Source organism: Pleurodeles waltl, chromosome 10 (assembly GCF_031143425.1).
Source record: "Pleurodeles waltl isolate 20211129_DDA chromosome 10, aPleWal1.hap1.20221129, whole genome shotgun sequence".
NCBI lineage: Eukaryota > Metazoa > Chordata > Amphibia > Caudata > Salamandridae > Pleurodeles > Pleurodeles waltl.
In genome coordinates, this window is record NC_090449.1 from 1046955419 (window position 1) to 1046977657 (window position 22239).

Here is a 22239-nt window from a genome sequence, read left to right on the forward strand (position 1 = left end):
TGGGGGTGCAGAGTTTGTGTTAAGGGTTTGCCCCATTCTGTTAACCCTTTTGTTGTGTTAGGCCAAGCATTTCGCCTCCCGGCACCAAGGTCTGTGGATGCTGCTGCCCAGTGCTTGGAATGGAAAAATAGAAGTGCAGGCACTCTGTGCCAGAGTGCCTGCTTGTTTCTGAGAAGTGCAGGCACTCTCCAATTAAAAGTATTGCGTTTTTATTGAGGAGTGCAGGTACTCTCCTCTCAAAATAGAAAAGTGTCGGTACCCAGTACCGGACAGTACCAGGCCAGTTAAAGCAGTGCTGCTGCCACAGAGGGTTACCGCATTATTCTCACTGGGAGGTTGAATTGTGCCACTGATAGCGAACAAAACATGCAGGGCTTTTTTCTTGAAGTGTCTTTGTCGCCGTTTTAAAACTCTGTATTTTGCTTAGTTTAAGCACTGGTCATGTGTAGATTGTGTTCTGCCCAATTCTGCTCGATTAAGAAAGAATTTAAACTTTTTTTTTGTAAAATCATTATTTTAGACTTTTGTCATAGGGTTGAATGTTCTATATCCTCTTTTTGACTATTAATACTCTAAAGCAGTAGTTCCCAACCTTTTGACTTCTATGGACCCCCACTTTATCATTACTGGAACCCAGGACCCCCACTGAATCGTTTTTTGGAATCCGGGGACCCCCCACTGAGTCATTACTGAAAGCCGGGGACCTAATCGGTGTAATATTATTTAATTTTCTAAGCAGTCGCAGAACCCCTGAGGAGACTTCGCAGACCCCAAGGGGTCCCCGGACCACAGGTTGGGAACCACTGCTCTAGAGTTCTTCTGTGATGGACTTCAGGGTGACTGGATCATCTGCATAAAACAGATCCCCATCTGACCTGGCACCTGCGATTCCTTTAGTCCTGACTAGTCATTAATGTACAGGTTGAAGAAGGTTGGGCTGAGGTTGCACCCGTGACTCACTCCCCATTCCTGCTTGGAATGAGTTAGAAGACTGAGTGACAGGGAAGGCAGGGTGGCTCAGTGATGGGCACTGCTTGAGGATCCTGAACAGAACACAAGGGAACTCAGCGTCACGTAAACTTATTCTCATGGCATGTAAAGCGCTTTGATACTCCCAGGTCTAGCTAGTGCTATAGAAAACTCAAAAATGACTCAAATAAATTAGAAACACAATAGCAGGCAGAGAAGGTGTGAGCACTGGGGCAGCAGTAGGATAAAGGAGCAGGTCAGAACTTAAAGGAACCGGGCTGGTATTCAGAAAGAGGGCACATCCTGCCAGTAGGATGGAGCGGTGTAGACAAGGGTGGTAAGCTGGGTCGTCACACAGGCAGATACTAGCTTGAGGACAGCGTAGAACACGATGAAAGAATGTAATGACTGACAATGTGTAGAAAATGGTACACAATTGTATACCTTCTGGTATCCTAGCGGCTCTGATCAGCTCTTAAAATTCCTTTATTGTGTTGCAATGTTTTTTTTTATGTTCTCCCTCCAGTTCCCTATGCTGGCTGTTGTAGGATATTATCTACTCCGAGACTTTACAGATCAGGGCATCTACCAAATGTAGAGGAGGAGAGAGAGGAATCAGAGACCTGCCTGGGTGCACTGTGTTCTGGTTCTCCCTTATACAACCGCCATTATCAAATGTCAAGTAAGGGGATTTACTGAGACACATTGAATTAAATACATCCTTTTTAGGTCGAGCATAGCACCGCGCAAACTCTGCTTTTCCAACGTGTTGGTATCTATGTGGGCTTTTAATCAGGCCCAGCTCACGCCAATCACTATCACTCGTTCGTGGGCTTGCCTTTCAAAAATCCATTGTTATCATTGGTAAATGCTTTACGTTTGTCCCTGAGGCGGTTTTTTTACCGCCTTGGCCATCGACCCAGTTACATGGATAATTGCACGTTTGCTAATACATTTGACTGCGAGCTGACATTTTTCTTTTTGTGTCTCTCGGCGATCTTGGCAGTCGTGGCGCTTTGAATCGGCTCGCTTATGTCAACTGTTCTACTTTACATTTTCAGTTTATGTGGCAAGAAAAGTCCAGTTAGGAATTTATAATGCTAATAGGTCTAACTCGAGCAAACACGAGACCCATTGCATTGCAAACGCTTGTTATCATTGACACTATACGATGTCAGTCTGTAGACCATGTGACTATATAGGACCTGCAGAGTGAATTATATCGAAGTCCTGTTGTGGCCAGGACTGCGTAGCAGATCTCTCCGGTCTTCACAGGTTGGTCTGGTTAGTATTGACTGGTTAGTTAAGTGGACTGCAGTAGCCTGTATCCGTGCCCTTCCGTTACTAGCAAGGTTCACAGGACCTGTCATACTTTATATGTCTGCCCCGTTGAGGGTTCAGGTAGTGAATTGATGCATTGTACCATATGTGCAAGGACACTGGAATTATGCAATCGTACAGCCGCTGAGATTCTTGAGTAATTATAGATTTGCTGCATTTGCCACATAATCCATCTGCCACATAATCTGCTGACTTTAACAAAAATAATGACATTGTTTCAACTGCAAACGGTTCAAAATTTACTAAAAAGTGCAGCAGCTCTTTGCAAAGTTGGATTTGCCACCTTTTTTTGCTTATTGATGTATTTTGGTAGCAATTTGATACTAACGAGGTGCAAGCAATGCCCAGTGTTACCAACTTTAAAGATGATGAAATAATGAAGTAATACTATTACATAATGTGCCGCATTATGCTGCGTAATTTGCCTTTTATTGCCACCTAATTTACTCAACCCTTCTGCATAACGTGGTACAATCCCGGCGCATGATTCCAGTGGCCCTGCGTATGTGGAGATGTATAACATCAGGTTACATTACAAATGGGAGAACCCATATTTTCTTACCCAAAATGCACCCTTGTGTCCAAAATGAACTAGAGAATGCTAAATGCGACAGAACATGAACCGCAGCAGTCCAGCGTGCTCTTTTCCTGTGCTCTTGCGGTAGACATTTCTGTCCTAAATTACTCTAAATTAAGTGAACTGGCGAAATCGCATCATTTTTGGTACTTTCACATCACAAGAGTAATGCAAAATTACTAAAATTCCTCCGGCGTAATTAAAATTTCGCTCAGGTCTAGTTAGAATGCATGGGATGACACCATGGAGTGGAGTAAAATGAAGTTATATAGTGCCGAACACTAGTTGGAGAGGACTAAATGGCGGAAGAGAAGACAGTGGCAGCCTATGACTGGACAGTGGAGCAGTGCACAGTGATAGCCAGTTGCAGGACAGTGGAGCGGTACACAGTGGTAGCCAGTGGCAGGACAGCGGAGCGGTACACAGTGGTAGCCAATGGCTGGACAGTGGAGCGGAACGTGGTGATTGCCAATGGCAGGACAGTGGAGCGGTACACAGTGGTAGCCAATGGCAGGACAGTGGAGCGGTACACAGTGGTAGCCAATGGCTGGACAGTGGAGCAGTGCACAGTGGTAGCCAATGACTGGACAGTGGAGCGGTACACAGTGATAGCCAATGGCAGGACAGTGGAGCGGACCATGGTGCTAGCCAATGGCAGGACAGTGGAGCGGACCATGGTGATAGCCAATGGCAGGACAGTGGAGCGGACCATGGTGATAGCCAATGGCAGGACAGTGGAGCGGACCATGGTGATAGCCAATGGCAGGACAGTGGAGCGGTACACAGTGATAGCCAATGGCAGGACAGTGGAGCGGACCATGGTGCTAGCCAATGGCAGGACAGTGGAGCGGACCATGGTGCTAGCCAATGACAGGACAGTGGAGCGGACCATGGTGATAGCCAATGGCAGGACAGTGGAGCGGACCATGGTGCTAGCCAATGGCAGGACAGTGGAGCGGACCATGGTGATAGCCAATGGCAGGACAGTGGAGCGGTACACAGTGGTAGCCAATGGCTGGACAGTGGAGCGGTACACAGTGATAGCCAATGGCAGGACAGTGGAGCGGACCATGGTGCTAGCCAATGGCAGGACAGTGGAGCGGACCATGGTGCTAGCCAATGGCAGGACAGTGGAGCCGACCATGGTGATAGCCAATGGGTGCAAAGCGGAAAGGCACGGTGCAATAGCCAATGGCCGGAGAGCGTGCTCTCAGAAGTGGGGAGACAGATTGCAGGAGTGGACCCCGCACCGGAAGCAGGGCACAGGCCTTTCTCGAGGAAGTGACGTCAGGCAGCTGTGGCTTCTGTACTGTGTCCTTGTGCTCAGCACGCCTCAGTGCGCTGTACTTGCTGCGCCGCTGGAGGTCTGGAAAGGACAGTGCGTTGTCAATATCCGTATTAAAGTGTTCTTCGCGCTTTATTCTCCAGAACACTTTTACCTATTAAAGTATACTTTGCCTGGAGCTGTTACGCCCCCCCTGGAGTGTAGGCAATTCGACTGTGTGCGTCATTATAAAATGTTTCAATAAGACAAGTTATGAAAAGGGTTCTTCCTGAGGGGTAACAGGAGGTGAGCGCGTGCCTTGTTCTCGTGTCCTTGTGTTTCTCTGTCGCATGTACTTAATGCCGCCGTCAAAGTTTTCACGTGTGTTGTGTTCGCGCCTCTCGCGGCAGAACAATGTGTATTTTACAGCTCCCTGCGTGCGAATTTTACATTTTTAATAACAGTATGACCAATATCGGTGCTCCTTAGTCATCTTGTGTTCTTCATCCGGTTTTGTTTTATAAGCTACATCGCCGCGTAGCTTCCATTGGTGCAGCGGGTGCAGTGACACCTGGGCCAGAGGGGACAACCAAACTGTGACTATTGATATATTTCACAGTTCAAGCAGCCCCGGGGGGGGGTGTAGGTGGCGGGGGGCACGTCCTTCTTACACTATGGGCTACGACACATTAGATACCCTCTTGCTTGCCCCTAAGTGTATTTTCTTCCGCAGGTGCCAGTCGAGGTGTCCACAGACCGTGGGCAGGGGCTCCCTTTCTGACCCCAGCCCCCCGGGCCGCTTGCCCGCCTAGGTCGGGACACGTCTGCAGAGAGGCCCTGGCACCACGGGCGTGGGGGCACCGCGGGCCTGAGATGGGCGTGCGAACCCATTCCACTCACATTCAGTGATGCCCGCCCGGGCACTGCCCCCTGCAGCTCTACCGAGGGAGTGCACCCCTCAGGGGGGCATTTGCATCTTCTCACTCTGTCGGTCCACCCTCCGCTGCGGGGCGCTCTTTCCTTTTCAGTAATCTACGCCCGATAATGGCTCCGTCTCTCCTTCCTGTACACTCTTCCACGGTGTCTCTCTACTCTTACCCTGTCTTTCCATCCGTCGCAGGCTCTCTCTCCTTCATCCCCACCCTATCAGCCTCAATCTGCAGCTCTCTCCCAACCCTGTAATCATGTCTCTCCACCCATAACAGGGTCCCAGTCTCTTCTTCTCCCCCGACCGTCCATTCAACACAATCTCCCCGTCTCCCCCCGCCTGTCTCCGCACTCACCACAGGCCCCTGCCTCCCCTCACCCCGTCCCTCCAGCCAGCCACCATCCACTCTTCCATCCATCCATCATCCACTCTTCCATCCATCCATCCTCCACTCTTCCATCCATCCAGCCATCATCCACTCTCCCATCCATCCAGCCAGGCAGCCAGCCGTCATCCGCTCTCCCATCTATCCATCACCCAACTCTGCCATCGATCCATCATCCACCCAGCCAGGCAGCCAGCCAGCCATCATCGGCTCTCCCATCTATCCATCCCCAACTCTGCCATCCATCCATCCCAAGTTCTGTTTCTCTTCGCCCCTAGCTCCTTTAATTCATCACGGGACTTCCTGCTTATTTTTCTCACCCCGTCCCTCCTTTCATCGTACGCTGTCAGTCTCCCCTTTTCACGTTCTCCCTACTGTTCATCAAAGGTTGTCACCCCTTTTCACCATTCCGCCCCTCCTTTCACCAGAGGCTCTTTGTTTCTCACCCGGTCCTTCTTGTATCTCAGTCTTTCCGAACGGCACTTCACGGGCTGTCTGTCCATGTCATGCTGTCCCTCCTTTCAGCAGAGGCTCTCTGCTTCTCACCCGGTCCCTCCTTTCATCTCAGCCGTTTAGTCTGTCCTTCGTCACAGACTTGCCGTCTCTCCCACCGGTACTCGTGGCTGTCTCTCCGCTCTCCTTATCACCCTGTCTCCTCTTTCACTAGAGGTTGTCTCTTTTTCTTACCACACTCCTCCTTTCACCCAGCCTTTCAATCTCTCCTAATAGCACTTCCCACTGGTGACCGAACGGGCTGTCTCTCCCCTGTCATTGTCTCCTTCTCCCTCTTTCACCAAAGGGTGTTTCACACCCGGTCACTCATTTCATCTCAGTCTGTCAGTCTGTCCTCGTGGCACTCCTCACCGGTACTTCACGGGCTCTCCATGTCACCCTGTCCCTCCGTCCACGAAAGTTCTCTGCTTCTAACCTGACTCCGCCTTTCATCTTAGCCTGTCAGTCTGTCCTCGTGGCACTCCTCACCAGTACTTCACGGGCTCTCCATGTCACCCTGTCACTCCTTCCACCAGATTCTCTCTGCTTCTAACCTGACTCCGCCTTTCATCTCATTCTGTCAGTCTGTCCTCGTGGCACTCCTCGCCGGTACTTCACGGGCTCTCCATGTCACCCTGTCCTTCCTTCCACGAAAGGCTCTCTGCTTCTAACCTGACTCCGCCTTTCACCTGAGTCTGTCAGTCTATCCTCGTGGCACTCCTCACCGGTACTTCACGAGCTCTCCTTGTCACACTGTCACTCCTTCCACCAGAGGCTCTCTGCTTCTAACCTGACTCCGCCTTTCATCTTAGCCTGTCAGTCTGTCCTCGTGGCACTCCTCACCAGTACTTTACGGGCTCTCCTTGACACCTGTCCCTCCTTCCACCAGAAGCTCTCTGCTTCTAACCTGACTCCACTTTTCATCGCAGTCTGTCAGTCTGTCCTCGTGGCACTCCTCACCGGTACTTCACGGGCTCTCCTTGTCACCCTGTCCCTCCTTCCACCAGAAGCTCTCTGCTTCTAACCTGACTCCGCCTTTCACCTGAGTCTGTCAGTCTATCCTCGTGGCACTCCTCACCAGTACTTCACGGGCTCTCCTTGTCACACTGTCACTCCTTCCACCAGAGGCTCTCTGCTTCTAACCTGACTCCGCCTTTCATCTTAGCCTGTCAGTCTATCCTCGTGGCACTCCTCACCTGTACTTCATGGGCTCTCTTTGTCACCCTGTCCCTCCTTCCACCGGAGGCTCTCTGCTTCTAACCTGACTCCGCCTTTCATCTCATTCTGTCAGTCTGTCCTTGTGGCACTCCTCACCAGTACTTCACGGGCTCTCCTTGTCACCCTGTCCCTCCTTCCACCAGAAGCTCTCTGCTTCTAACCTGACTTCAGCCTTTCATCTTAGCCTGTCAGTCTATCCTCGTGGCACTCCTCACCAGTACTTCACGGGCTCTCCTTGTCACCCTGTCCCTCCTTCCACCAGAAGCTCTCTGCTTCTAACCTGACTCCACTTTTCATCGCAGTCTGTCAGTCTGTCCTCGTGGCACTCCTCACCGGTACTTCACGGGCTCTCCTTGTCACCCTGTCCTTCCTTCCACCAGAAGCTCTCTGCTTCTAACCTGACTCCGCCTTTCATCTTAGCCTGTCAGTCTGTCCTCGTGGCACTCCTCACCAGTACTTTACGGGCTCTCCTTGTCACACTGTCACTCCTTCCACCAGAAGCTCTCTGCTTCTAACCTGACTCCACTTTTCATCGCAGTCTGTCAGTCTGTCCTCGTGGCACTCCTCACCGGTACTTCACGGGCTCTCCTTGTCACCCTGTCCCTCCTTCCACCAGAAGCTCTCTGCTTCTAACCTGACTCCGCCTTTCACCTGAGTCTGTCAGTCTATCCTCGTGGCACTCCTCACCAGTACTTCACAGGCTCTCCTTGTCACACTGTCACTCCTTCCAACAGAGGCTCTCTGCTTCTAACCTGACTCCAGCCTTTCATCTTAGCCTGTCAGTCTATCCTCGTGGCACTCCTCACCTGTACTTCATGGGCTCTCTTTGTCACCCTGTCCCTCCTTCCACCGGAGGCTCTCTGCTTCTAACCTGACTCCGCCTTTCATCTCATTCTGTCAGTCTGTCCTTGTGGCACTCCTCACCAGTACTTCACGGGCTCTCCTTGTCACCCTGTCCCTCCTTCCACCAGAAGCTCTCTGCTTCTAACCTGACTTCAGCCTTTCATCTTAGCCTGTCAGTCTATCCTCGTGGCACTCCTCACCGGTACTTCACGGGCTCTCCACGGGCTCTCCTTGTCACCCTGCCCCTCCTTCCACCAGAGGCTCTCTGCTTCTAACCTGACTCCGCCTTTCACCCCATCCTTTGTCTATCCTGTGGCACTCCTCCAGGTGCCCCACGGGCTATCTCTCCCTCACCTTGTAAAGCTCTGTCCGCTCTCATCGTCATCCTGTCCCTCCTTTCACCAGTGCTCTGTTTCTCACACGGTCACTCCTTTCATCTCAGTACACCATTGTGGCACTTCCACAGAGGCTTAAGGTGCCAGAACTTTAAAGCCAAAAACCGGGACATTTCACAAAAATAGAAAAAGTACTACACTTTTATTTTAACCGAGCCCGCAGAATTACATAGCGCCCACCAGCACAGAATTACAGAAGAGAAACTAAGAACATAAATTAAATGCAATTTTTAAGCCAGTATATATGCCTGTTAATAATGTGCTCATTAAACTATCTCTGCTTTGGAAAACATAAAAAGGCGCCCTCTCCCTAAAACGGGACATGCGCTAAATTAAAGTCGGGACTGTCCCCACAAATCCGGGACGCCTTGTTATCCTATCCAGAGGTGCCTTATAGGCTCTCGTCTCACCCTGTCCCTCCTTTCATCAGAGGCTCGTCCTTCACCTCTTTTGACCAAGGAAATGTAGAAGATTCCATGCTCCAAATTGCATGTATTATCACAACAGTCAACATGTGTTTCTAAATGTACATAAAATAATCACAAACCATACTCGGGAAATTTGGCAACATAAATTCTTATACTTATTATGGATGGTGACAAAACACGTGTCTCCTGTTGTGATAAAATATGCAATTTAGAGCACGGAATTTTCCACATTTCAATAAAACTCACTTGACTGGGGTTATCATCTACAAATCCTTACTCTATGGACCTACAATTACTTTTGGGATACTATTTGAGTGCTTGGGTATCTTTGTATACTCTAGTATACAGTGGACCTATTGGACCATTGTTGCTCGTGCCTTGGTAGCAGGGCGCGTGATACCTGTCCAGCACCACCCTATTCAGCTGTGTCCTTTGTTTAGATTATCCACATATATGTTGGCTCAACAGGAGGTGCAATTTATATTTCACTACTGCCTTTCTGTTTATGTAATGTCAATAAAGATGGTCTGTGACCCAGAAGGTGCTCGTTTGGCATGTTTCCAGGCTGTCCTCATTCACACACAGGCTTCCTCTTTTAAAGAGCCGGAGGAGGGTTTTGAGGCGAATGATATTTATACTTACAGTACACTTTGGGTAAGCCCATGCGTGCCATTGGTTGACTTTCTTGTCAATTTCATTTGCTTACTTCTCATTGGATAGTTTTTCTTCCTCCTCTTGTCTTTCCTTCCTCAGGACCATAGCTTCTTTACCATCCTTTCGAATGGATGACTTGTGTCTTTCAACTGCTTCTATTCAAGGAACTATTCTTTTAAGCGCTCAGTGAGCGTGCACATGCTCTCTTTTATGTCTTGCTCTCCACTCAGATCTCCATTTGTGCTGGTTGCTTCCCCCACTCTTTCCTGCTTGTTTTTTTACTTAATTTCACAGCCCCCACCCAGCTGCTCCGCGCTAGATGTTCACCAGCATTTAACAATGGGCACTGCCCCCCGCCTGCTGTACCGTCTCCCCATCACACTTCTTTAAACATTTTCTTTATGTTTTCAGAGGTCCTGGCAGCTACAATTAGCTGCTTAGGCTCTCTTGTGTAAAATACACCTTGGAGCTCTGCAAGGTAGGTGTCTGCATCATGGAACAGTAAGTTAAAAATAAAAATAAAATGCTCACCTCATCATAAAGTGTGCTCGCTGCATACGTATACACCATAACGCGAGGGGCTATGATGCATATTTGAGCATGCATCACTATGCATGCCCGCCTACTCTCCATCAGTGTGAGAGGTCACTGTCTTACTGCCCACAATGGGGGGGGGGGCATTTGCATTGCTCGCATAGGACCCAGTCCCTTTGGTGTAGAAAGGGTCAAAGATTAGGGGTGGGCAGAACTTACAGAGTTTCATTCTGCCGCATTCCACAGGGTTACTTGAAAACTCCGTAAGAGTTCTGCGAGTGGGCGGAATTCAGGCATGTTGCGCTGATTGCACTGATTTTTAGCACCAGGACCACCTTCTGCGCGGTAAAATCAGCACGAACTGCACCACGCGGTGCACCAGAGGGCGCTGCTTCCTTCTGCTGCTCAAGTAGATTGAGCGCCTTTCTCAGCATGAACAGTCGCGACCTGCCTCAGCCGCTTGCATTTAGAAATATCACCAGGAGGTGTTATAGCGCCCAAAAATTGTACTAGGGGATGCAAATTCTCGCTGGCGTTTGGCAACTTTCAGTTGGAGAGTCGTGCGCATGAAAAAAGTGTGACACACTGTTTGGGTAGAGTTTGCCGGAGCTCTGTGCTCCAAGTGGAATGCAGAGTGGACAAAACTCTGCGAACTCTGCCGGCGGAGCAAACCTTTTTTGCCCACCTCTATCGAATATGTTGCAGCTCGTTTTTTAGCTTTCGATGCAGCTTCGAGTCTTGGAGCAATGTCCCTGGGGTGGGAGACAACAGACATGGAGGTGACAGACTGATTTTCAAGGCCATTGCATGCAGTTCAGTAGGTGCAGGTAAACCTGGCCCATAGGCACAGGCAGACAGCCGAACCACGAGTATGTGGCGCAGGGTATTTGGTCAATTTCTGTTTTAGTTTCATACAATTGCTTTATTAAAACTTTCACTTTTGCGTGTATTATAGACTGATTAAGGGGTGCCTCCGAAGTTATTTCTTAAACCCAACCCCTTCCCTCAGACCAATTCCTTAGCATAACATTTTGGTAAAGGGCCCAGCTTGCAAACATTCTGCTCAGAGGGGGACTTGGAACAAAAATGCGTGAAGACCTCTGATGTACGGTACATTGTTCAGCCTGCAGAGTATACCATTACTTGTAAGTCTGGAGGTGGACTGTAGTCCACAGCACTTCACTCTCCTCCCTTTGTGGTACACATTAGTGCATCCTCCGGTTTCAGAAGCACAGGTCCCACGCCCACATGAGCCGAGCCTGCTGATGGATGGCTACAAGTGGCCTCCCACATCATCTTCTCTCTCTGATTGTCGCACTTGTGCCAGGCCTAGCTCAGTAGCAGAAAGACATTTCAGTGAGGTTGTCGTTGCCTTAATGTCCCCTGACTTCGGACCAGCCTAGTCACAGACACAGGGCGCTGGCAACGGTCAGTTAAATGATGCCAGTGCCTGGGTCAGAAGGTGATAAGAATACATGGACAGAGGCAGTGGCGTAGCGTGGGTTGTCAGCACCCGGGGCAAGGCAAGTAATTTGCGCCCCCTAACCCGGGGCAAGGCAAGTAATTTGCGCCCCCTAACCCGTGGATTTAGTTTAGTCTCTTCCAAGATGTTGCGCCCGGTGCGGCCGGCCCCCCCTGCACCCCCCACGCTACGCCACTGGACAGAGGTGATTTCAGCAGAGACAGAGACATCTGCAGAACTCCTGACTGGAGGGCAGAGGTCAAGTTAGCATAGAGACAAGTAGTCTGCAGAACTCCTGACTGGAGAGCAGAGGTCAAGTTAACAGAACTCCATGCTGGAGGGCAGAGGTCATGTCAGCAGAGAAACAGGAAGTATGCAGAACTCCATGCTGGAGGGCAGAGGTCAGGTCAGCAGAGAGACAGGAAATCTGCAGAATTCCCGACTGGAGGGCAGAGGTCATGTCAGCAGAGAGACAGGAAGTGTGCAGAATTCCCGACTGGAGGGCAGAGGTCATGTCAGCAGAGAGACAGGAAGTCTGCAGAATTCCCGACTGGAGGGCAGAGGTCATGTTAGCAGAGAGACAAGTAGTCTGCAGAACTCCATGCTGTAGGGCAGAGGTCACGTCAGCAGAGACCGGAAGTCTGCAGAACTTCTGACTGGAGGGCAACGCTTCTCAGCAGAGAGAGAGAGGCATTTTTCAGAACTCCTGACTGGAGTGTAGATAATACAATCTGTAGTCTAATACCAATCTGTAAAACCATGTATCAAGAATCAGTTAGCAAGAATCCGTTATCAAGAATCACATTTCTGCAAATAAGAATCCATTACTGGGGATCTTGTATTCCAAATCACTTATTAAGAATTGTTTATCTTCCATCATTTACCTGAAACCTATGATCTCATATGTTTTGTCTAGTATCAGTTTTTTGTAATATATTGCTAGGGGTGATTGCACAACTGAATATTGACAATATGAACATCATGATTCAAGAATATCTTGGACAACATATCGAAGACCAAACAATCAAAATGTAAGTGCATATATAGGAAGTATAGATTTACTGCTCCTAAATCCAGATTTACGTACCTTGAAGATTTGAAGATATGTATATGTGTACATATGTATCTATATTTGTGTGTGTGTGTGTATATATATATATATACATATATATATATATATATATATACGTTTACTTCTGTCAAAATAAGGAAAGGTTGTGTGGGGAGTTTCGTTGGATGAAAAAATATATATATCGACGGTGGCAGCAGTGAATTGATTAAAACTTTCTGCAAGTATCGGAACACAGCAAGCTTCGGTCCTTTTTGTTTATAAATATTGGTGGAATGCGAAGTGGATATATATATTTGTGATATATGTATATTGAGTTAAGTATAGAAATCAATACTTACCTTTCAGTATTTCAATTTCGATATTTTCCCTCAATATTTCCATACCACAGTACTCTCCCTTGAATATTCATGGAGCACCTCCTTGGGATCATTTGAAATATATTTTTTGCTACAATCAATTCCCTGAAGTTTAACCAAACAAAACTTGTGCCTTGGGTGTATTATTCTTCAAATGGTGCATTTCCTCTTTGTAAGTGAGGATGTGATGCTTGCTTGACAGATTCGACTCACCCGTAATCTCACCCCCTGTCTCTCTTTCCCCTCAGGGTACATCCCCAGTTACTTAGAAAAGGACGAGCTATGTGTAGTGTGTGGTGACAAGGCCACGGGGTACCACTATCGCTGCATCACGTGCGAAGGTTGTAAGGTAAGGGAACAACCTCAATATGTAATTGAAGAGTTTTGAACATTAAGCTGGGGATGAATGCATGTTGTATGTTGTCGGGTCGCATCTGTGCTTTCTGTGGTTCCCGCTCATCATACGGAGTGTACAGGCTCCTAAAGTTTGAATAAATGTCCTGGTCACTGCTGACCTGTAGAAATAAGTTACTCATTTTGAATACTTTTGTTGTGTCAACAGTGTCCGGGTTGAGCAACTGAGCCTCATTAAGCTTGTAACTCACAGTTTGACACAATCAATACACACTAGAAACACAGGGCCCTATTCACAAAGTTAAATTTGGTTGCAAACATAAGTTTATGACCGAATTTGCCTGTTTTAAGCCTGCCAGAAATTCGCGAAGTGATTCTCCACTTCAGTAAATCCCAGTCGAGGGGTGGGCGAATGGGTGTTTCAAATCATGGGGTGAACTTTGTAGGTTTGTGAACCCCCACACACATGGACTTTTGTCCCTATGTTTACAAACTCCTCCCAATTCCACCCTGGAAACGAGACTAGACTTTCCATGGTGAATAGGGGCCTGGATCACCCCCACATTTGGTGGGAGTGTGGGGGAAGGGGTTTCTCACTAGTGAAAGGTAAGTGTGCGTTTGCACAGAGAATCCTATCTGTGGACTATGGGACATCCCACACAGCAGGAATACGATGTCAGTACATCTGAAACCTTGTGTCTGGCCCAGCTCTCCAGACATACTCCTGGGAATGTTTGTGAATTCCAGAAAGCTGGAAAATATATATAGGCTTAAGTATACATTTCTGCTCGAATTATTCTAATTTTCTTGGTGAACTGGGCTCAGTTGTCCAGTCCTAGTTATGTCTGCGTACATTGTAGTCCTTTATGTACATCTAGCACGTGTTACAACAAGGAACACAACAAAAGGTCGAAGATCAGAGTTCCTTTTAGGAATAAGATACAATATTAAATACATTTATTGTGCTCAAGCAGATGGGCACTATAATCAGAATACCATGGGTGTCTGTGGTACAGTCATTCTGTGAACCAGGGATTGTGCATCTCCAGCAATGTTAAAAAGCCTTTGAGTTTCACTTCTTGGCTGTGGGCTTCAGTGCGAGAAGAGAGAATGTCTCAACTCTACCCAGTGTGCTATGGTACTAACTTCATCCTCTGTCTTCAGTGCTTCTTAGGACAAGAGGGGCCAACTCACTGGGTTTCAACCAAGACAGAAACCGTCCAGAGATGGCACATTTCCCCAACCTATCCTCCAGGCAAATTTCAGATCTCAAGGTGACTGGGTATAAATGTTAGCGCACACAAACAGTAAAAAAGTTATCTATAAATCTCGTTATTTCAAAGGTGCTCCAAAAGGAAATGTGGTCCCCAAACAACCCTTAGGAACCATACACATTCTAATATTAAAAAACGCCTTTGAGTATACAACATTAAGATTCCACGATAAATTAATCCAATTGATTCCAACTTTCGTCTTTTAATTACATCTACAAGCTTCTAGCCTCTAGTCAACACGTTTTGTCGTACTGGTGTTTTGCCTGAGACTTCTTCAGGGCTTAAATCCCCAAAGTCACCAATTTTGCTCCGATATAGGGTGTATTCCCATGTAGTAAGTATAAAGTTTTACATGTCCAGAGAGTGATCCTGACGACAGGAAGTATGTATCGTTACAATCCTCCAGGCACTTTAAATCAGATGACTCCTGCTGTGGTCATTCATGTTCAGGCAGCTCCTCTCCTCTCCAGAGCAGACGAGCAGGACTTCTCCTGTGGACAAGACTTGTTTCCAGCCTTAGCAGAACGGAGAGATGAAGTCACTCTGGTCAAATACCTTGATGAGGTTTATTTTTGTACTTCAATCTTATAGGATTTTTGTCTTTCCATGTTTTTCCATCATCTAGAGGCAGGTTTTCAACAGTATCTTCTGCACAGGGGTTTGTCCATCTGGGAAACATTATTTCTCTGGCAGGTTGTTTCTGGGAAGTTGTATCCAATCCCGATTGTCACTTGAAGGGTTGCTGAACATTTCTGAGGGAAATGCATAGCAGTTGATGCGTTTCATTTGCTCTGGGGCTCACGTCGCAGTTCGAGAATAGGTGTTCGTGCAGCCAAAAGTCTAGGGTACCCACCCCTCAATATTTCTTAATGGGCTTTGTGCAGTTTTCACACCTTCCCCATTATTCTGACTTTGAGGATGCTTCAGTTTTGAGGGTAAGCGGCAGCAGTGACATCGAGTTTGAACCCGTTCACAGATGTGAATAATTCACTTTTTCTGTGAAGTTGCTTTCATTGGGCCTGATGTAGATCTTGGTGGATGGAATGCTCCATCCCAAGCGTGACGGCTATCCCATCCACTGTATTACAATACCATTATAGCCTACGGAGATCATAACACGGCTGACAGATATCCATTATATTTGGGACGGAGTATTCCCTCCGTCGAGATCTGAATCAAGCCTTATGTTGCAATTGTCATCTTTGCCCACTGCACACCCTGTCGGCTGGATTCTGCCCTAGCGGCGGAAGCTCACGTAGACAATGGGGCCCTCAAAAGTCTGTTCAAGTGACATTTTACTGATCAGGGCCCACATTTCTTTAGGTTCTAATCTTTTCTGTCCTTTAAATATAAACTGTTTTTTTTCAAGAAGGTCCCATTTTGGAGCAAGAACCTGAGTGTGTAGATCCACATGTGTCCCATCGCCCCACTGTGCCACAGTTGTGATCTTCCCAAGTCAATACATTCAAAATAGCGCCATGCAGGAAGATGAGCCAGGGATTAATGAAGCACATTTGGCTCCAAGAAGTGAATCCTCTGCCCACTATGATGCGACGCAATAAAAGCAAGACATCCCTAAATAGTTCCAAGCAAACTTGGGAATGATATGATGCAGAACATGCCATGTTACAGGTATGTAGCCTTTTCTCCACATGCAGCACTGCTGTTCTTAGGGAGGTCTTCTCCAGGACTCAGGTAGCCACCAGCTCTTGCACACAGGTGAGAGCAGACAAGCGTCCTTGCAGATCCATTGCTTGGAATAACTTCATGCAAATCAGAGCATTCATACAGCCTAACACAGATATCTGCTTCGTGTTTTTCCTCCACTTCATAGGGTTTTTTCCGGAGAACTATCCAAAAAAACCTCCACCCGACGTATTCCTGTAAATATGAAGGAAAATGTGTAATCGACAAAGTGACCAGGAACCAGTGTCAAGAATGTCGCTTCAAGAAATGCACCTACGTTGGCATGGCCACCGACCGTAAGCGTTACTCCTTATTTTTCCATTTCAGCATCTCTCCCTTTTTAGGTGGGATTAGGGGCAAACTTTTAGTCCTGAACTATAAACTTTGGCCCAGTTGCATTTTTGTATTTGCTTCTTGACATAGTAACATGTTTCCCATTGAGCTGCTGGGAAGCTGGTCTCCCCCTCACCCATAGCCCTGACTCCCAAAGATCTAAGAATAAAGGGTTCACAGGTATTTTTTTGTCCATGTTGTTCTTTTCTTCTATCACCCTTTTGTTATCAGTTTGTCTTATTTCTTTCGTTTATATTTTCTTACTTTCCTTTTCTTTATTCTTTCTATCCTTTCTTCCACTCTGTTCTTACTATACTTTTTCCATTTTCCATTCTGTCATTCTTCTTTCTTTCTTCCTTGAATTTTTAATTTATTTATTGTACTTCACCTGGCCCTTTTTTCTTACACCTTTTGTTCCCAATCACCCTTCCTACTGTTACATTTTTCATTCATCGTTTGTTTCATTCCCTACTTCTTTCAGATTTTCTCACAATCTTTTCTTTCTTATTTTTTCTCTTTTTTGACCTTTCATTTCACCTCTTTCTTCTCCTTTCCTTCCTTGCTTACTTCTCCCAAAGCCCTTTCTTTCTGATCTTTTGTTCTTCCCTTCCTATAACTTCATCTTTTAGCTATTCCTCCTCTTTGTTTCGTTTTCCTTTTAATTGTTCTTTTATTTTTATCAGCTTTGTACTTCTCTCTTTCTTCGTTTTTCCTCTCTTCCTTCTTCATTTTACTTTGTCATTCACTCTTGTGTCTTGCTGTTTTCCTTTGTTATTTTTTCTGTCCTGATTCATTTATAACTATGCTTCCTCCCATCCTTTGTAGACATGTCATTTGCCTTAACTCTTTCTTCCCATCACTTTTCTTATAACTTTCAACCTCTCTCCCTATTTCTTCCTTGATTCCTTCCTTTGTTCCTACCTTTGTTACTCCCTACCTTCCATACTTCTTGTCTGCTTGTTCCCTGTCTTCTTTGCTCCACCCTTTCCTCTTTCACCTTCTTGCTTCTGTTCTCCTTATCAGCTTTTTCTCTCTCTGTCCTTCCTACCTCCCTCCATTCGTTCAACCTTCTTTATTCTTCTACCTTTCTCTTCCACCTAGTTTATCCTTTTCTAACTTTCTTTCAAACTTCACCCCAAAGACAGCACTCTCCTCATCCTGTCCAATGTCTCCGGCACAAAAATGGATGCTTTGCTGTTTCTCACACACTGTTTTTTTCCCCTCCTTCATCTCAGTGGTGCTGGACGACAGCAAAAGGCTGGCAAAACGAAAGCTCATCGAAGAAAACCGCGAGAAAAGGCGGCGCGATGAGTTGCAGAAGACGCTCATCACCCGGCCGGAGCCAAACTTGGAGGAGTGGGAGCTCATCCACATCGTCACCGAGGCACACGTGGCCACCAACGCACAGGGAAGCCACTGGAAGCAAAAGAGGAAATTCCTGGTAGGAGCCTCGGTGTGTCCTGCCCCACATTGTTGTACAGTCTGTATTGGGAAGCGGCTAAAGCATACATCTGGGGATGAGGCCAGAAGAGTAGCAGCTCACAATGCAAGGCAATGTGCTGAGGATTGTACAAGTGCCTGCAATCGCTAAATCACACCTTGACCCAAACAACATCTACACCGATGAATGTTGATTTTTCATGGTCAGCACGCAAGTGCATCCGGAACTCAGTTTCATCTTCTACCAGCATCCTTTTTTCTATTGTGTAAATCATGCAGCAGCCCTTGCTGATCCTCCATTTCACATGGTATTACATTTTCAGTGTTTCTCCTTCCTTTTCAAAGCGGCGGAAAAGCACTTGGTAACACAAAGCATGATTGACAGCAGAAAAAGGAACATTTTCAAGGGGTTATGTACTGCTTCCCTCACTTCAGGGCACTCAAAGGTCAGTCAGTATGGTCCATATGCAACTTCATCTCAATTAGGAGTATGTTGTTTATAGGAGACAAAAATAGCTCAAATTAGAATCAGAGTTCCTGGAGCGAGTCCCAGGAGCGGGGTGTGTCTGGGGGGACTGCACTATACAAGACAGAACCAGCAGCCTTTCTAGGGATAGAGCCTGGCCTCCTGTCTTTCAGTGAAGAAGCCTGTACACTCTTTCAAAGGATGTAAGTCTCCAACATCTTTCTCATATGGAAGAGACCTCTTGCTTCATTCTAATGGCTGAGGCCTTTATCACTTCTTGGGGTTAGATCACTCTTACCTCTCTGATGGATGGCAGAAACCACATACCTCTCTCTGATGATAGACCTCTCATACTTATCTGAAGACAGATGGGTCTTGTCTTTCTGATGGTAGATCACTCTTACCTCTGATCATCGATCACTCATACCTCTCTCATGATAAAAGGCTATTTCCTCGCTGATGGCAGACGACTGTTGCCTCTCTGATGCAAGAGGGTGGTGCCTCACTGATGGTAAATCATTTCCTGGTCCAGGTAGGACATGGCCTGGCAGTTCGGGTTGGACTGTTCCCATGGGGAGCATGGTCAAGGCTGATTTGCATACGGGTGGGTCCCAACTGGAATGGCGTGACGAGCAAAATAACGATGGATTAAATCCAGATCTGTGAATGTTTGACAATGTTCAGCATTCCGTCCATCATCTTTTTGTGTTGCAAATCGTTTTTACCTCTCTGGTGGTAGAAGTGGCCTCCCTCCCTCTGAAGGTAGAACATTCTTACCTCTCTTGTGGTAGAAGTACCTTACCTCTCTCTGAAGTTAGAACATTCTTAACTCTCTTGTGGTAGAAGTAGCCTAGCTCCCTTTGAAGGTAGAACATTCTTACCTCTCTTGTGGTAGAAGTAGCCTACCTCCCTCTGAAGGTAGAACATTCTTACTTCTCTTGTGGTAGAAATACCCTGCCTCGCTTTGAAGGTAGAATATTCTTACGTGTCTGTTGACCGAAGCCTCATACCTCTGTCTGATTTTAGAACACTGTTACCTCTGTTTGCAGAGGGCTCTTGCCTCTCTGACTGTAGAATACTCTTACTTCTCTGATGCTATAAGCGGATTACCTCTTTCAGACGATGGACCACCATTCCCTCGTTGATAGCACTAGCTTCAAATCTCTGATGATAGCCAACCCTTACTTCTCTGATGGCAGAGGGTTCTTTCCCCCTCTCTGTTGGTAGAACACTCCTACTTTTCTGATGAAGAAAGCTCCTTGCCTCTCTCTGATGGCAAACAAGCTTCACTTTTCTGATGTCAGAAAGCTCTTCCCTTTCTTTGATGTCAGAAGGATCTTTCCTGTCGAAGAAAGTTGTCCAAGGGAAGCGAGATGTCATGAGTTACTCTGTCTGAGGGTGGTCACCACTCCAAAGGCAAACACGGCAAACTGAAGGACAAGAGGAAGAAAGGGCAACACTTCTGTACAAAGCAGCCAGGAGAGGCCAAGTCTATCCTGGCCTCTCCGGAGACCCAGACTCCTCTTCATTAGTGCTCCCCTTGCTTCACGAGGCCTCCAACTCCCCCACCCTAATCGGGACTCCCCTCCTCCTTTTCACAGTCCTGTTGACTGATAATCCAAAGTCTCGCCAGAAGGAGGCGCCCACCCAGGTCCACTGCCATAACCTTTGCCAGATGCTTTGCTGCTGCTCTCCCAGCTGTCGTCTGCAAGCAGCCCGGCCCATCCAGAGGTGCAGAGCTGCACCCCAGCAACTCTGGTGGAATACCACTCTGTGCCATCCTGCCTGCTAGGTTTTCGGGGAGAGGACGATGGGGCGGTCAGCGGGGTGTTTCCGGTACAGGAACTCCATGGAGGTGCTCCCACCCCCACCACTGCCACCTTGGATCTAGAGAAATATGGAAACTTCTGTGATGTGGCTAAACCAGACAGCATAAGTGATGTGACAAGTAATAGAAAGAGAAAAAACCCTTCATAGTGAGGTGGAGCATGAGAAAATCATTATGTTTTTGCTGCTTAATAGCCTCTGTTTTATTGTCTTTTAGCAGGGGTTATCATGCCACCAACAAGATTGATTTTACTTTGAAGATCATAGTTATGTCACCAGTTTTTTGCTCTTTTGATGCTACCAATAAAAGTGATCAGATTTTAAGAATGTAAATAATCCTATCAGACGATCAACCAATTGAATGCAGAACTTTGGAATTCAAGACATATGAGTGTTTTGTCTTTTGAGACTAGCATTATTTTCCTCTTGGAATTTTAAAATTAGTTCAAGGCTTGATCAAGCTACCCAGTTATAGTACAGGTCACGAAGCATGTGTTGGCTTGGGATTTGTCTTATACGCGTTATCTGATCACCTTGTGCATTGCAAAACTTTCTGAGTAACTAAAAGCAATTCTTAGATTTCACTATGGGATGAATTCAAATCCTCTAATTTACCTCTGTATTGAAATATTACTCATGATCATATACCCACAGCTCACGCCATTGCAGCCCTTTTGCTTGAGAATTTAGCAGAGGATTCAAACACACACAGGATCAGTAGATAGGCAGATCCCTACTGGGAATCACCAGCTGCTTTTTTAGCTTCAAGGATTCCAGGCAAAGCTCTCTGTAATCTCATAATCTGGAGGCAGGTCACAAACATTTCCTGTGATTCGGATTGAGTAGCTCTCTAGTACCATAGACATGGCTTCCTCTTCCTGGGACCCTGAACATTCTTTGCAGGATATTGTATGGGATGCTTTTGAGGTGGAGATATATTTTCAGTGATTTATGGAGCTCCGGACTGACCGTTATGAGTTGATTGCTGGCAGTTCCTCAGGTTTCCCCTCTAAATGCAGAATAATCCAACCCTCACTTAGGACTTCTCTGGCCAAAAACACTTGTGAACTTAAGTGTTATGGACTGAAATGCTCAGGTGAACTAACATACCTAAGTTTGAGTTTAGCAGCAAAGAAATCTTGAGACTCAGGTAGTGGCTGTCAAAATACACTGGTTTTAGTTGCCCCAGCGCTACGTAATTATGTATTTAACAGGAGGGTTGGGGCGTAGCAGGTATTAGGGACCAAACCACGGAGGGTTAGGGAACCTTTAATAACAATAAGCAAATGTCTCTGTAAGTTTGGGTCTTGAGGGTGCTGTGTCATTGGCCAAGCAGAAGTATTGCTTCTAAATCCATTAATGCACCAGAGGGTTGTATCAGTTTTGTTTTTTGCTGTTGTCCTTTGTTTTGGAAATGCTCGGTACTTCACTCTCCTGATGCATGTAGCCACTTTATTAAAGCACACATGCTATTGCCAGTGGATATTTCTTCCTGCAGGGTCCTTATGCCCTTTTTATAAACATATTCTCTCCAGATTTGCCAGCCTTTCTTGCGTAACGTTGAATCACATCGTTCTCAAAGATGTCTCTGAGGTTTCTTCCCACCATAGCATCCTTCCAAAGGAAGGAGCATGTCCAGTGGCTTCACCCAAATAGATCTGAGCTTTTATGTTGACTAGCCAGTAGACTACAACTAATGATTGGAGCATATGACCATGAACAGTTGTCTTGATCTCTGTAGACCGTGGAAATTGAAAGAAACATACATCAAAGGCATGAGCGAAGCCATCTTTGAGACAATTCACTCCTTTCACTTTTGATGCACCAGCTTATCTCCGCTTGGTGGCGGGGATCAATGCCTAAAGCCGGATAGATGGATTCTTTAAACGTTTGTCTGAAAATTCTTCTAGATGATAAATCTGGGAAAGGTTGACTACCCAT

General features: G+C 46.7%; 1 protein-coding gene across 6 annotated transcripts in view; it reads left to right on the forward strand.

Moving 5' to 3' along the window:
* The window catches only part of THRB (thyroid hormone receptor beta), a 438776-nt gene that overhangs the window by 411360 nt on the left and 5177 nt on the right, over positions 1–22239 (forward strand). For all 6 annotated transcript variants that reach the window (XM_069212038.1, XM_069212034.1, XM_069212035.1 and 3 more), the window contains 3 exons: positions 13167–13267; positions 16381–16528; positions 17801–18006. In XM_069212038.1, coding sequence (XP_069068139.1) covers positions 13167–13267; positions 16381–16528; positions 17801–18006 — 455 coding nt within the window. The remainder of the gene's footprint in view (positions 1–13166; positions 13268–16380; positions 16529–17800; positions 18007–22239) is intronic.